This window comes from Otolemur garnettii, unplaced genomic scaffold (genome assembly GCF_000181295.1).
Source record: "Otolemur garnettii isolate 467f Iridium unplaced genomic scaffold, OtoGar3 scaffold00072, whole genome shotgun sequence".
NCBI lineage: Eukaryota > Metazoa > Chordata > Mammalia > Primates > Galagidae > Otolemur > Otolemur garnettii.
In genome coordinates, this window is record NW_003852467.1 from 4,826,399 (window position 1) to 4,843,877 (window position 17,479).

The following is a 17,479-nucleotide window of genomic DNA, read 5'->3' on the forward strand; positions in this document are numbered from 1 at the left end:
TTAGTAGCATGGTAATTTATTCATTTTATTGTGAATATACTGTAATATACTGAGTGGCTAAAAGGTGAAAGAACCTTGCCCCATTCCAAATGATCAGTAACAGTATAATATGTGCATAGACTAACCAAAGGCAGAATTCATTTAGGTAGATGAACCCTTTGAAGATACTTTTTATGGGTGTGTTAACTCTTCATCCACATTAAAGGTAAAATAAGTAAGTGATACAGGAGTAAATCAGGGATTTAGAAGCATCCTAGTAAAAGGCGGAATATAAAAGGAAGTGGTATTAAGGCATGTATTTGAATGAATGTAGGGCTGAGTGAAGATAGAATCTATAGAACTGACATTTACACTCTACACTTAATAGATTGGACATGTACCCTTGTAAAATGCACCATAGGTGGTCCCACCAATGACCCTCCCTCCACCCATCCTTGCCCCCCATCTCTCTTCCCTCCTCTCCCCTTCCCCCTTTATCTTGGGCTGTAGTTGGGTTATAGCTTTCATATGGAGGTATGGATGATTATATATTGGTTTCATAAGAAAGTGCAGTGAAAGTTTGTTGTAAGTTTTTCAAATTGTATATAAAACCAGCACATTGCACCCCATAAATGCATTAATGTACACAGCTATGATTTAATTAAAAAAAATAAAATAAAACATCATGTAAATTCAAAAAGAAAAAAGAATCTATAGAATAGGAGACTCTGAAGAGATTAAAACTTAAAGAGTAGAAATAATAGAAGATCAGATAGAGACGTTATCATAAGAATCTAAGTCCTGGGGAAATTCCAAAAAAAACTTGTGGAAGACACTGGAAAATTTGTGAAAATGTGAAATGAGGGAGAGAGATCATCGAACCCAAGCAAACTACATTTCTTGACCATTGAAGGAAAGTATCTGTGGATGTGTTCCTATCAGACCAGATAATTATTCCAATACTTTTTATGATTTTGCCTTTAAATAAAATTAAAAAAATTATTTCCATCATGATCAGCAACAGACCAACAGAGCAGGTTTACCCGTCCTGCATCAGTGATATGAATTGATGAGCTCATGGCTAAATCCTGAGCATAACATGCCATTTCATGTGTCTGTAATCAATTTAACTTGTAGATATGGAAAATGAATCAGAATGTATTTTTTCATCCTTCCCATGAACACAGGGTATGTCTTCAGTAGAATAAATTATTCTTCCCATTAATTTATTATAAAGAATTTATAGCAGCATTTAATATTGTTATGGCTAGAAAATAGACAACAAATTTATTTAAAATAATGGAAGTTCATGCATACTATGTAGACTATTCTGGAGCTATAAAATGCTACAAGTGAAATATATGGAAAATAAATAAAAATATGTTGATTGGTGGCAATTTATATTCACACTGAGTTTTACTCAATTCAGACATTTTTTCCTATCTCATAAAATCCCTCTAAGTATATAGCTCACATCGAACTGCTTTTGAATCTCTTGAAAGTAGTCTCATGGCTATGTCATAGGTCAAAATAAAACTCCGTGTACACAATCTTTTTCTTTAACTTTAACATCAGCCCTGGAAGCTGTCACATTACTATGTGATTGAATAACCTAAAGGGTCTGAGGTATAACTTAGCCAATTTAGTTATTCAATTTAAACTTGCCCCTTTAGAAAAGTAGACCTTCCAAAACCCTTCACCCCACAAGGCAGAAGAAGTCATGTGTGCTTAGAATTAGATGCTCTTGAAGGGGGGAAGGTGCTGTGTTATGTTCAATTCTTTGTTCCCATCTCTCCAACCTCATAAATTAACTAGCTCCCTTAGAGAGGAAGGAGTAATTATATAAATAGAATGGGCAAAGCTCATTAGTTCTCCAGACATCTGCAGGTCCAGACCTTCTTCTGTTTATGGAAAATTATTGCAGTATGAGAAAATGAATCCTCAACAACCTCATAAAATACAGGCTTCTCATAGCCTTTTATCCCAACCTTCGTTCCTTCTCATTTCTTTCGACTTCATCTTTAATCAGTCCAAACCACCCAATCCTATATGATAAACTCTAGTTTCGAGTGTCACTTCTTCCTTGAAGCCATCCATGCTTATTCCAGCCATGAATCATCTTTTTCCAAAAAGTTATATTCTTTCTAGTATGATATGAAATTACTTTCTTGCATTGAAGATTTTCTCTGCAGCTAGGCTATAGGCACAATTAGAGTAGGTCGTGCAAAGATCACTTCCTTATCTCTGGTAGTGAATAGCACAGAGCAGCCTGAATGTTAGGCACCTCAGTCCATTGACTAATTGATATTTAGTAAGACCTTCAGAAAGCCAGATCAGGATATGGCTTTCCAAAGGTCTTAAATATCACATTTAAATAAGATATTATTAAGTCATACCTTTGATTAAAAACACTTAAGGAAAAAATAAACTATATATTAAATGAACACACTATTTTTCCTAAATAAAAATAGCATTTATGCAAATGATTAAATGCCAGTTTATGTTTAAATACTAAATATAAAAAGTTAATTCCAGTTCTCTCTTTTTGAACAATCAAAATGTAAATTTTCTCATGAATAACTTTTGACCATTAGCAGTTATAAACTACCATAATGACCACTGCTTTGTTCGAACACATATTCATGATGGTGATAAGTTGAACAACTTTTAATTTTATCTTATAATTTTTGAGGAACTTAAAAAGACACTAGAAACTAGCCCGCATTTCCTGCTTTATTATTCCCATTAACTGAATGAGATATAATTGGTTATTAAACATTTTATGTTCAAAATCAGCTGGAGGATTTTGGCAGATGTTTGAGGCATAATAGTTGTTTGTGATCCTGGAACTATTCTTGACAATATTTCCTAAGTTCAAAAGTTTTCTGAACTAGTCTGAGATTTGGAAATTTACGTTGCTTTTAATTACATCCTCTAGCATGTAAGAAACAAAAATACATGTACACAAGAACTTTTTACATAGGTACTAAAACATGACATCATTTTTAGGAAGACATTTAGGAGACAATTAGGGATCCACGTATAAATTAAGATTCAATGTTCGAGCTGTTGTTGTTACAAATAAATCAAATGATGTGGTAAGCCACTAGACAGGAATATAGGAAATAGAAAATTTCTATATATATCTGCGTATATTCCCATGCCTTTGACAAATCATACTTGAATATAAGTAAGGACAGTGATTCTGCTTGTCTACCATTTTACTTATAATGCCTAGAACAATAGCTAACAGCTATGGTTGTAAAGCTTGTATACAACACAGGGTAAAGACAAAAGATTGAAAAGGTTAAAATCTAGTCCATGTGTGTTCGCAAATCAAGCTCCAGAGAAGGGGACTGTTTTCACCCAACAGAGGTATTTCTCACAATTGTCAAAAAAAATGGAGTAGAATTACCTATGAACAAATTGATTGTATGACTCGCTAAGCTCACTCATGTGCAACAAAAGACACTTGCATTACAAGTAACCCTATGCGTGGGAGCTGGTAAGTTCATCTGGCATTAACTAGCTTTTTTTATGTTATTTTTATATTGAAAAACACAGACATGTATACAAAACAGTATCTTAGGACTGAAGAAACAGCGATTCTGTCTTCTATAGAAATGTTTTATACAATCTTGTTACTCCATTTATTCTCCTGCTTATTTGATGTCAAAGGCAAAAACAAAACAAAACAAAATTATTAAGTGATATTTAGTGGGCCAGGACCTGATGGTGTAGAAGAAAGACCATCACAAGGGCTACGCGTGTATAGTATAAACATAGAAAAGCCCTGTTGAGAGCATCCTGGAGTAAGAAATTAGATGTCAGCTGGTCTTCCCTCGCCCGTCTCTGTTATCACGCATGTGCCTCCTCAGTTGCTCTGTGTGCATTTCTGACCTTCGACTCTTTGCATGTGGTCATCCTCTGCTTGCTTCTGATGGCTCCGACTCAGCAATTTTGTCTTGCTTCGGTTTTCTGTAATGAAAATATTAGCTCCATTTGCAAATGGATTTTCAGCTCATTTGCCAATCAATCACAGTCTCTGTATCCCCCAGTTAATCCTCTGGAGAAAGGATAGATTGGGCTCTGGCTCAGCTCCCTGTGAGTGTCCAACAGCTGGCTGACTAGGCAAACAAGGGAGGAATCAGGGGCAGGGGGAGGGAAGTGCACAGAGATCACATGGTCAGTCATGCTCTGTCCCAAGAAAGGGGCTTGTGGCAGGGCAAGCAAAAAACACTCTTCTCAGACCAGTTTTGTCCGTCAACAATCTACGTATTTTCTCAATATATGCCACTGTTTTAATGTTTTCTAAATCAAGCGTTAGGAAATAGTGCTGCTCTCAAAAGAATTTAATCTGGAATACGTGGATGAAATTGAGGTCTGTGACCTAGGATTAGGGAAATAATACATCTTTATTTTCATTTACCTAAAACTCAAATGAAGCATTTTTCAATTATAAATTTTAAAAACTAATTCCAGTAGCCGCAGTACCTATGATTTGCACCAGTAGAAATGACAGATATTTTTATATTATGCTCAAGTCATTGGATAGACTTAAAAATGCCAGTGATGTTCATCATTACTTTGAAATTATCCTAAAGACATGATGCTAGGTCTTGCTAGTTAACATGTTCATAAAGAAAGAATGTGTTACTATACCATAATTTAAAAATGTTTTGTATATTGTATTTCAGTATAATTGTTTTCACTTAAAATCATATTTTATACTTTTAAAAACATTGCCAGGAAAGCAAGTCCTGAACTTTCCTCAGATGCCAAGGAGATCCATGACCCCAAAAGGCTGAAAATTCCTGCTGTAGAAACACCCTGGCAGCATATTTGCTGAATTTTCTAAACGCAGTTCCTTATTGCTGCATGCATTTTCAAATGTCTAACCTTTATCCACCACATGTAAAAATTAAGTAAATATGAATATATTTAGTTGGATGGTGTATGTTTATCTACTAAACATGCATAATCAGGAATAAGAAATGATGTTTGTGTATAAATACATCCTTGTATAACTCAATAATGAAAGGGTAATATGTATGGTATGATTCTTATGGTTATAGGTTTACACTTTTACACACAGACATTCATAAGCATTAATTTTTAAGGCTACTACATTACTTGTACGTCAATTCTCTTTTTCACAGGCTACTCAGAAAGAGATTGAGAAACAGAAGGGTCACCTGAAGAGTGTCACAGAGATAGGAGAGGCCTTAAAAACAGTGCTGGGCAAAAAGGAGACCTTGGTGGAAGATAAACTCAGTCTTCTGAACAGTAACTGGATAGCTGTCACTTCCCGGGCGGAAGAGTGGTTAAACCTTTTATTGGTAAGACTCAATGCTAGAAGCTTTACAACCCCTGTCTGTCATAAGGAAAACAACTATATTAGCATTCAATAAGAATAATTGTGTCTGAAACTTCTTCAACTGGCTGGCTCTTATTTCTGTGTCTATATTGATTGTATTTTCTCCAGGTTTCTGCTGTGTTCTATGTGGATATCTCAAAAGTAATTTGAATGATACTATGTTTCACTATAGTTTTGTCTTTGTAAAATTATTGAAAGGAAAGCGTATCCTTTGATTACGTGTGTAACGAATTATGTCCATGTATGTCTCTGTACAATGAAGGAATACCAGAAGCACATGGAGACTTTTGATCAGAATGTGAATCACATCACAAAGTGGATCATTCAGGCTGATACACTTTTGGATGAATCTGAGAAAAAGAAACCGCAGCAAAAAGAAGACGTGCTTAAGGTAGCAAATATAATATTATGAAAAGTAATTTTCAAACTGCACAACAATTATATCAATTAGCTTTGTCCTAGAAGACGCTAAGACCTTCTTAATAAAAGTAAAACCAACCAACCTCCCTCCCTCCCTGTCTCCCTCCTTCCCTCCTTCCCTCCCTCTCTCTCCCTCCCTCCCTCCCTCCCTCCCTCTCTCTCCCCCCTCCCCCCACCCCATTCCCTCCTTTAAATGGGAATTAATGACATTGAAAAGTTTCGCAATCTGGATAGCTTTCCAAACGCACCTCTCTGCTAATTACACCCAATTAAAAATCTGTTCAGAAAGAGATTCCAGGATATTTTTTGATATCATATTCCTTTAATGGCTGTACTATATTCTGTTATCTAACATAAGAATCAGTTGCCCACTACCATTCATTCAGCCTCTCTGAGTCAACATATGAAATCCAATCATCTGGATTTTTACCTATGCAACATCCAAATCTTAGTAATTAGTCCTGCTGCAGGCCTTAAGTAAAACGGATTTTTTTTTTTTTTTTGGTTTTAACTATATGTGAAGCAAAAATAGCTGCAGGCTCTCTCTTTTTGTATTGCAACTAATTTTAAAGAACTCCGAGTTCTTTCTCAAAAGCAACTTTGCTTTAAGAATTGGGTCCCATAAAGGAGTATGAGATATGTAACATGCAAATATGCCCTATTGACATTACATTGTCTCTATTTGATGACATCTCCTTTCTCAGTTAAATAGAATTGAGTCTTAACAAATCTCTTCTAAATTAATGATCATTTTTTGATGAAATTTTCAATAATTTTATTTGACTGGTGGTTACTATTTGAAGAAAACCCAAAGATTATAGTTTCTGTCCGTGGAATTCATTTTCCTTTTATGCCATTGCTATTTTGTTCAGATTACAATTCATTTTTTTCTTTTTTGTTCTTTTGATTGAAATAAAATACACACAGTATCGAGTTTACCCTTTCAAAATGTATAATTCAGTGGTCATTCATATATTGGCCAAGTTTCACCATCAGCAACATAACCTAATTCCAACATTTTTAAAGATTACAGTTCCGTTTTAAAGAAAAGCCGAAAATGCATTTGAGGCCTTCCTGAAAACCTATTTGCCCCGTTGTCCGGACCATAGTTTTGTGTTCATCTGTACCACGTGGTCTGTCCTTCATTCTCCCCTGATGTGTAGTGAGGAATGTCATCGATGGTGAGACTCCTTCACGGCCTTGGGGATATTAAGAACTGAGTTCTTAGAATTATAACCTCTGTATCCCCTCGGGTCAGGCAGGAGGTTCCTGAATGCCTATGTGTGTGACACAGAATCCATAGCTGTTAAAGAAAAAGATTTTGTTCTGAGATACTCAATATAAAAACAAGGAGGAAGTCCAAAGTACCAGGCAGGCATATAAAAGTGGGTTTTAGCTTCCTTGCCTTCCGAGTACATATTTATGTTATTCTTCAACTATTAAGTTCAGTAAAGATAAGATAAGGGCAGCGCCTGTGGCTCAAAGGAGTAGGGTGCCGGCCCCATACCCAAATGCCGTAGGTGGCGGGTTCAAACCCAGCTCCAGCCATTGCTAGGACTAACCACGTGTTTCAGAATAGGCATGTAGCAACGCATTGTATGGAAGTTAGCTTTTTTTCCTCCTTTTTATTCTTCTACATGCCCTTCCCCCTTCCTTCCTCCCTCCCTTTCTCTCTCTTTCCCCCACCTACTTCCCCCTAATCTCTGTCTCCCCTTTCTCTCTCTTTCCCCCCACTGCTTCCCCCTACCCTCTGTCTCCCCCTCACATGACCCTCCCTCCCCACGCCCCAGACCCCACTTCTTCCGTTAATTACTAACTTCGAGCCCTGTCTCTTGCTCGTGGAATATAGCGTTTAAAGGCCGAACTGAATGACATGCGCCCAAAGGTGGACTCCACGCGTGACCAAGCAGCAAACTTGATGGCAAACCGTGGAGAACACTGCAGGAAAGTAGTAGAGCCTCAAATCTCAGAGCTCAACCATCGATTTGCAGCCATTTCTCACAGAATTAAGACTGGAAAGGTAGGAAGAGCTACTCCAAGGTGGAAACTAGTGCTAAATGATCTCATGCGAAGGTTGCGCAGTGCTCTGAAGGGGGCAAGCAAGCCCCACGGCAAGGTTTGCAAAAGGAAAATGAAGGCCAGAATGTATTTAAGGAGAATTTACCACTGACTATCATGGGAGAGAAATAGCTCCCTCCCTCTGTGTGTCTCTCTCTCTGCCTCTCTTTCTCTCTCTGCCTGCCCCCCCCACCTCTCTCTCTCTCTCTGGTTTGTTTTTCTGCCACAGCTATGCCAAAACTTCATTCTGCACTGGTTTACATATATTCTTTCAGGGGTCTCCTATAGCAAAGTAACAAACAGTAATAAATAGCATGCTGCAAGCCAAAAAAAAAAAAAAAAAAAGCACAAAGGACATCTGTGAAAAGAATGCACTGCTAATGTATTTTGCCACATATGATATTGCTTGTATGTAATAGAGATTAAATATAAGAAATGAGGCCTTGTACAGCTGCATGATCAGGATGTTTGTACCTCCTTTCTGGTTGCTCACGTATGTGTATTTAACTGGCTCTTGCTAATTGCAGACACTTACTATGACCAAATCCTTTAGGTCATACAAAATGTTCAAGCCATGAAAAAGAAATAATCGCAAAGCTTATATATCCTAATTTTTGTAATTTTATATACTGATTTGTATTTTCTTTCCTATTTAACCAAGAACCAGGGTATATGAAACTTTTGCATGATAGCCTTTATATTTGTGTAACATTGAATGAAAGCAAAATCTTACCCAATATGTAGTTTGCAAAAATATGTAACCATGATATTATAGAATTTGAATGCCTGGGGAATATTTTAAATGCAAGGAATTACCCCTAAATTTATAGATTTAGCTTGACAAATTTTTCAATATATATTATATGCTTTCAAGTATAAAAAGTATATGCAAGTAAATGCATATAGGTAATTTAGAAATGATCTTAAATGAGAAAAACCATTGAAATGTTTTTGAGAAAATATGATACAATCCATCAGGTAAGTACTGATTCCTATAAAAATAGGAAAACGTTGAAAATACTTTGACAAGTATGGACACCCACTAATGTCATGGCTTTAAAATTACTACTTTTTCTAAGGCATTATAATGTATCATCATGTTACACCTAATAGGGCATATTTGAAGTAATTTTCAAGATATATGAAATGTGATATGTTGAATCCTAAATAGTTTATACACAAATACATATTTACCCTTCAAAATTCAACAGCCTAAAACACAAGTTGTTCACTGACCTTAATTCATTGCTATTTATTTAAAGTAGTTAAATACTTAGTTGTACACATATCTATGTATCTATACACATACATATATATATATGTATATGTGTGTATATATATATATATATATATATATGTAAGTCATTAACACCTAAAACACATCTGACAGGCTCTGACATTTAATTATCTGAGCATAGTTTTCTTTAAGAATTTACTCTGTTACTTATAAAAACCATTAATTGTGTTTACATCTGTAGGTATCGGTGACTTACATAATTAAACAACCAAAGAAAGTTTATTTCAATCATCTAAAAATGTACTACTTCACTACTAAGTTTTATATTCTTCTCATCATATCTATGTGTATATACATGCTTTTTAATAAATCACTAGCTATAAGCTATAGAATATTTAAAACAGGATATTATTTTGAGGTAAATGATGTTGCAATATTGTGATTTGCAAGTACTGAAAATGGGTGGAATTCATTCTTTATCATAGAAGTGACAAGTTTATGACTTTCCATTCTATATTCTACTTGAATTTGTGTGTATACCCCAGAAAATCATGCATCTAGTGACCTAATATATGTCTTTTATTTACCCTACAGAAATAAGGCCTAAAACAGTTCACATTAATATTTTTGATTACATATTAATTGACTAATCATATTGTTACTCTTCAAAGTATTTTTTCCTCTAAATTAGTAAAGAGAACTGAGTGCAATGGTGACCCCATTTTATGGCCCTGAAGAGATAAGTACACTCTATTATCAAAATGAAAACAAAACCACAGAGATAAAACAAATGTGATGCCTTGCTTATTTATTCATCCCATCATGGAATGATGTGGAGCTTCCATTTTGCTAGACAGTGTGAGAAGATATAAGGATGTAAAGATATTTGCTTCATAAATAGCTGTTTACAAACATAAAAATAAATATTTATTGTAATCATAAAATATGTTTGATACTACCACATCTTCATGGAGATACTCAGTGTTGAGGCAATCCTAGCACAAAGAACAATGGATTTAGAAGACTGAATTTTTTTCTTTGTCAGTCATAAGCAGAACATGTAATTTCTCTGCATATCCACTTCATTATTTGCAATTTAAGGGACTTAAATTATATTAGTAGTATCTGAAAGGAAAACTAACCCCTCCCCAAACAGAATTATTTTCTAAAATTAACTGTAGAAAATGAAAACTAGTGGAGGGTCTAGGCAGAGGAGAGATTTGTCACTGTATCTCTCTCCTTTCTATGATTGAGTTCAGGAAATACAAGTTGAGCTCCTAAAACATGGTGCTAAATTACTGGGTTAAATTAGTGCAGAGGTCCTTGCTAGTTCTAAACTTTTATCTTTCCATAATATTTTTTGATTAAATAAAGAATGTAAGATATTTAATGGTTTGTGCATTTGCTTTTAGAGTAGGAAACTTCTGAAAGTGCTGGAAGTCTTAAGAGTGGCCTTTGATCTCAAAACCAAACATCTTTATAGTAGGGGTTATGAAGAGTAATATTAGATGGGAATATGACTCTTTAATGGCTGAGTCTATGGTTAGTTAAGGTTCATGAAGGAGAATAACCTGAGGAGGGGGGATCTATGGTAATAAAGAAAAACAAGTAAAAATAGGTCGAGACTGTATATGGGTAGATCACAGACTCAGTGTAAGAACTAATTTCAGTCTAGCCTTTTAAAGGTCAACAGGAAAGAGCAATTCAGTGGAGCAAAAATTCTATCCCCAAAACTCACTGACAACCCTAGATGTACTATTTGGTGAAGAATACAAAGTAAGATCCTCCCATATCTCCTATAAGGACTAGGAAGTTCTCCTACAACAAATTCCAAAGCCAACAAAGCAATGAGCACTGGGATCCCCAGTTCAAATTGGCTGAGGCATTGACTGTCCAGTTGCAGCTCTCAGGAATGATAATTTTGCCATCAGTGAGGAGCAGTATGGTGAGAACAGAAAATTCTTAAGTTAAAACCACAAAACTTTCTTTGCTAGCTGAGCACAATGCTAGCTGTGTGATCATGGATATGCCTGCCTTGCCTCTCAGAGCCTCATTTCCATCTACAAATTAGGAAGATGATGACTATCTTTTTCTAACCTCAAGATTGTAGTAAGGATCAAATGAATTAATGTATAAAAACATTTTTAAATGTATTATTATACAGATATGAAATAGTACAAAAGTCACTAATATCTGTGGTTATTTCCACATATATGACCAAATTCAGAAGGCTGATACAAAATTGATGGACCAAAAAGATGAAGGAATGGCTAGTTTCTTCTTCTGGTATTTGATGGCATAGACGGGGCCAGGAAGACATGTCTTTGCTATTTACATGACAAGGACCAGCCTTTAGATAAATAAGTGGATAAATTTAAGAAGTCGTAGGAAGTTCTGTTTTCCCCAAATACAGCCCTTAAAATACATGACATGCTGCCTCTTCCCATTTCATTAAGGTTACCTAGGAGTACCCAATGGCTTTAAGAAAGCTTAATCTCTCTTAATATATGTGAAATCGGTATAAGCAAATGACAGTTTTAATGAGGAGAATCAGAATTATAAAAATGAATCAGAGAAAATTTTAGAACCCTGAGTAAAGTTGATAAAGTGAATGAAGAGACACATCTGCTTTAGGGCATCTGAGCATAGTGGCATGACTGGGGACGAAGAGTATTATAAGGGAAAGAAGGTGCCAGGAGACAGAGCATAGGAAGAAAAACGGGCTGGCAAAAATAAATTGACTACTTGATACTATGGCTTAAGGCAGCTCTATCCCTCTCCATCCTTCTAGAAGCCAAATTGAGAAAGAGAGTCAGCAATTTGGGAGAGATAGTAGTTGACATGGATCTTAATGAACTACTGAAGGAAGAGTTGAGAAAAGGATCAAACTGGCTGAACTCTTACCAATCATATACTATTATTAGATCACAGTGTTTGTTAACGTGGGCTCCATTGATAGATAAGATGTAATGGATTCAAGGAGCTTACAGTTTAATGATGGAGCCAGATATGTTCATAGGTACAGGGTTGAGAGTGAGTACATGGTACGTGAATTTAGTGGCCACTCTAGCAACACAGAGGAGTTATGAAGAGTGCACAATGTGTTGAATGGGGAGTAAATTTAGTTTGCCTATGAAATACAGGGGATGGAACTTGAAGCATAGCTGTGGAAGGTAAGACTGAAGAGGATGGTTAGGTATAGTGTGAAGAGGTCATGGACAACCAGAATAATAGTCTGTGCTTAATTCAGTAAGTGATGAGGAGTTCTTAATTTTTTTGGTTTTTGAAAAGATTAGTCTAGCAATGGTTGTGAGGAGAATTCCTCTGAATAATGACACGAAGTAGGAAAACCAGTTAAGATGCTATTGCAGTAGTCTAATAATGACCTCAAATAAAGAGATACTTATGGAAGTAGGAAAAGAAGTATCAGTCAAGAGCAATGACACTCAATTTTTTGTTTGCACGTGGGAGGAATTGTACACAGATTGCTGAGTCCAAATGGAGAGAATCTGACTCAGAGGTAGAGCCCTAAAATGTTCCTTTCTAATATTTTTCCAGGTAACATTCATGATAATGATGAGAATACATATTGAGAATCACTGGTCAGGAGACATTGAGAAATAGCCTAAAGTTTAATTGTTACATATCAGGGTCCACAAGATGATGAACTCAGAATGACTCAGGATTCAACTCTGATTGAGAGGGAAAGTCTGCATATGAACAGAAACCATAAAATACATTCAATATGTATCAGGTTGTAATATTTAGTTTCAAAAGAATTTTTACTATACAAGCTTTAGCTGTGCCCTATTAATATAGGCAATTATTTTACTTTGTTATAAAATACTATGAAATGTATACATATAGTTCATTTACAGTGTGTAATATTTTCTTCTAGATATTTAGAAAACATTCAATTTTCTAAGGAGCTAAAACATGAAATCAAATAGATAACTAACCAAAAAATTGTGGATTCATTTTTTCTCTGACCTTAATCATTTATTAAGGCTTTTGTGCTATAGGATATATGTGCCCTTTATTCTTTAATTTCCATCTAAGGCTGGAAAATTGCAGCTAAAATTCAGGCATCGGATTCTATATTGATATATGTATTACAGCTGTAATAGAAGATTTGAGCAATCTGGCACCACGTATTTAAACATTAGTAGTTTGAGTGCTATCATAAGTAGAAAGTGTCAAGTTTTTTTATTTTTGTTTTTCTTTTTTGTTTTCAATCAGTGTCAGCAAATGTAAAAGGAGTCATTCTTCAGATCAGAGACTTTCAGATGTTTATAGGGGATTGTGGGAAATAGTGAGTTTCCCATATGATGTAGACTATCTCAATGACAATTAAAAAACACACAGTGGTCTAATCTGTCTTAAAATGTGTCTTCAATTGTAAAAAATAATTCAACAATTGTTTGTGTAGATATTTTTGCTATATCAATGGAAAAATAAATGATGCATTTTATGAATGTGATCTACAATATCAAATTAAGATTAACTGGATTGGAATCATTTAATTAAAACCTAATCTTCTCCAGTCAACTTTTTTGATACAAATATATTGATTTTTCCCCCTTTGCACTCTATTTCTCATCGATTTTTAATTTAATACATTCTTTGACAAAAAATACAATTTGCTAATTGATACAGTTATTATACCTTAATATTTAGTTTTAGTCAAATCTTCAAAAATAAATTTTTAAATTAGATGAAAACTTTAAGATTTATGAATATTACATAATTTGTAGAGTATTAAATATGATATTTATAGCTAGTGTCTTCAGGAAATAGTAACAGATTAACATCCAAACCTGCAATAATATACCTGCTAATTTTATTTTGCTGAAATAAAAAGAATAAAATAAACCTATTAACAGAATTTATGCTAACAACATTTTTTCCATGGATAGCCCTATAACAAGGTTAATTCCATGGAAGCTTTGATAATAAATCCCTTTTGTAATCATTTAAAATGTTTTCAATGCAGATGTGTAATCAAATTTGGTGAGCAGTGTTATTTGATAAAACTAATTGGGTCTTATTAGCATGACATTTGAAATTATTAAAGCTATTGAGTGATTCCTGATTATAGTCTTTTAAAAAAGTAAAATTATTTCCCTGGTCAGTGCCAACAGATGCAGAAGTAATTGTTCTTTGGACCAAAGACTTTCAGGTATTTATAGGGGATTGGGAGGGAGCCAGTGATTTTCTCAAGTTCTCATAGTTAGGCTGGTCAGAATATATTAGATCCCAGTCCATTGCTTTGCCCACTCCTAGGTGCTGACTCAGCATAGTATATTACCTCTATGTCAACAAATACTGTTGGTCTATTTCGTGTTAGTGTAAACATATCCCATTTCACTTTAAACACAGCAATTTTAGTATGCCTCTTTATATGAGAAATAAGAATTGAACAAAAAGTGTCAGGAGGGAAAGAATGGAGGAAGGAAGTAAAACATGAATACAGAAAAAAGAGAAAAAGAACTAAGCCCAGAAGAAATCAAAAATACAACATTGTCCAAAGTGTGATGTTTTTGCTATTCATCTATGTGCCCCTCACGTACTATAGAGTAAAATCTTTTCCTCTTCTATTTCCTTTGCTACTGCTAAACTCATGTAATCATGAAATAGAGAAATATTCCAAGTTATACTGGACAAAAAGTCAGTGGCTAGCTTTTGACCCACCAGTCTATTTTGTTTTCAGTTCTGAAATATCTACCGACCAGCATGTACTGATTAGTTAGCCTCCCCAATCAGCCTCATTTTTACATTTTCATCATCAAAGATAAACCAGTACCTTACCTAATATGGAAAGAATGTGACAAATGAATGTCATTATTCTGAGCCAATATGTTTAATTTTGATAATATTATTTCTTCTATTTTCTTGTATTTTGCTCTAATAAGTTTCAAATAAGAGAATGAATTAGTTTTTAAGCTACTTTATTGATTATCTTTGTTCTAGCATAGGTGTAGTATCTTTTCAATACTCTCATCTTTTTTTCTCTGCAAGTAGAATATTTTGAAATAACTCTTCATATCATATCACTAGTCTGTCTTTTCTGTATTATAGGGTGTTGCTGATCCTTGACACTGCTCACTTGGATTTCCATGAATGATTCTTATTTTTCCATACCAATATTGTAATGAGAAATAAATTTTCAAAGCTACAAAATGGAAAGAGGAGACTGGTTGATTTAAAGCAATTTAAAGCCAATCTGTAGCACTTGGATTATTTATTTTCAATTTAAATTTTAGTGTAATTTGAATAGAGTGGTAATTTATCATGATTACTAAGATTCCAAAGTCCAGATTAACAAATGTTAAGTTTGCTGTCTGTGTAAACACAGTCATTATTATACTAGTGTATCTATGCACGCTGAAGTAATATTTAACCAAGGAAAGCTTCCATTTTTAAATTAATAAACTGTATCTGAGTAACATTGAATGCTTTCAATTTACAATGAATCAGTTTGTAATGGATTTTGTTTATCTTCAGTGTTATTCGTTGTTAACTTGTTATATAAGTCACCTTTAATGCCAAAACTTCGACAAAGCCTTAAATTTGATTAATCCTTAAATTATCCAACAAAGCACAATTAATAGTTGTTAAGAAATTTGAAACAACATTAAAAGATCAAGGAAAAAAAGTGTTGTCTTTCTCAGTTTCTCTGTCTCTTCTTTCTTTTGTGTCCATTTATCTGTTTGTTAAACTTCCCTGTGTTCTACTTTATATGTATTTTGTATGACTTCACAGTAATGCTAACCCTCTTAAAATTAAAAGGTAAGTAAAAAATCCAAATGTGTCAACCCTGCGCTTGTACTTTCTCCTACAATTTTGTAACTGTGGTTTCACTATTTTTATATATTCTGATACCTATCTTGTATGCACTAACGCTGTGTGATTTAATTGTGATTCTAGTTCTTCAGTGGTCACATGTTTTCATTAAAATCAATAGAAGTAATTGACTTAATAATTAAGATGACTTATAAACATTGCTTGAAACTGATTTAGACAATTTACCATAATTCTGAAATGCAAATCAGACGTTGTATACCTTATGTTTTAAGATTTGATGACTCAAGAGTGAGCTATTAAATTATAGATGGTACCTTAGTATGTGTTCCTTTTGTAACTTGTATAAGAATTCCAAATTCCAAAGACAATGAAAACCAAGGAATGGTATCTAAAACTTTAACTGGTTGGGAAAGTGTTGTTGTTGTTTTGTTTTTGAAAGTGTTTATCTGTTAGAATTGTCATCACCTAGTAGTGAACTAGTGAACTCTTAGGAAAATAATTAAGTTTTTTTCAGCTCCTTGTGTCTATTCAAATAGATGTCAGTGGCTGATGTAATCTTGCTAATAATACTGCTAAAGTACTTCAGTTGATTTTATGATTATTTTGGTTATAAAATTGGTCACTGGTTAATTCAGTTAATATATAGGTAATTCTAAAACTTCTAATTTATATTATAAGCACCTTTCCCATACAAAAAAAAGTACTACATTTGCTGTCAAAAACGCAAAGTAGTATTAGATATGTTGCCGACTTCAAGGATTAAAAAATCAGCTTAGGGAGAGAAGGAATGTATCCTCAATAGCCAGATAACATTATATTCAAATATATATGAGATAGTGTAACACAGTGATTCTCAACCGTCTTAATGCCATGACCCTTTAATACAGTTCTTCAGGCTGTGGTGACCCCCAACCATAAAATTATTTTTGTTGCTACTTCCTAACTGTAATTTTGCTACTGTTGTGAATCGTAATGTAAATATCTGATATGCAGGAGACCCCTAAAGGAGTCAAACGCACAGGTTGAGAACTACTAGTATAACATAACCTACGATTATATGAGCACAGAGACTCCTGATTAAATAGATCACACTCATTCCCATGAGTTTTCCTATGGGCTCGAGGGCTTCTGGAAAATCCCCCTCAGAGAACACAATGCAAGTAAATAAGAGTAACATTGAAAGAATAATCTAAATCCACTAAAATTGACTACATAAAACATCAATATTTGGCTATTATCAGTAAGACATTACTCATGTAACATTTCAAACTATTAATGAACTATAGTTATTTTCAGTGTCATGGTTATAATTGTTGCTATAGATCTAACTGCCCCCAAATGTAGCCACTAACCACACATGGCCACTGAGCACTTGAAATGTGGGTACTCCAAATTAAGATGTGCCATAAGTGTAAAATATGTGTGAATTTTGAAGACAGTATGAAAAAGTGAATGTAAAATATCGAATTAATGGCCAGGCACAGTGGCTGACACCTGTAATCCTAGCACAGTGGGAGGCTGAGGCGGTGGATTGGTTAAGCTCTCATGAGTTAAAGACCAGCCTGAGCAAGAGAGAGACCCTGTCTCTACTTTAAAAAAAAAAA

At 34.4% G+C, this 17,479-nt stretch overlaps 1 protein-coding gene across 1 annotated transcript in view; it reads left to right on the forward strand.

Moving 5' to 3' along the window:
- DMD (dystrophin) overlaps positions 1-17,479 on the forward strand; it is a 2,307,273-nt gene that overhangs the window by 986,813 nt on the left and 1,302,981 nt on the right. Inside the window, exons 35-37 of the mRNA XM_023515448.1 lie at positions 5,139-5,318; positions 5,619-5,747; positions 7,626-7,796. Coding sequence (XP_023371216.1) covers positions 5,139-5,318; positions 5,619-5,747; positions 7,626-7,796 — 480 coding nt within the window. The remainder of the gene's footprint in view (positions 1-5,138; positions 5,319-5,618; positions 5,748-7,625; positions 7,797-17,479) is intronic.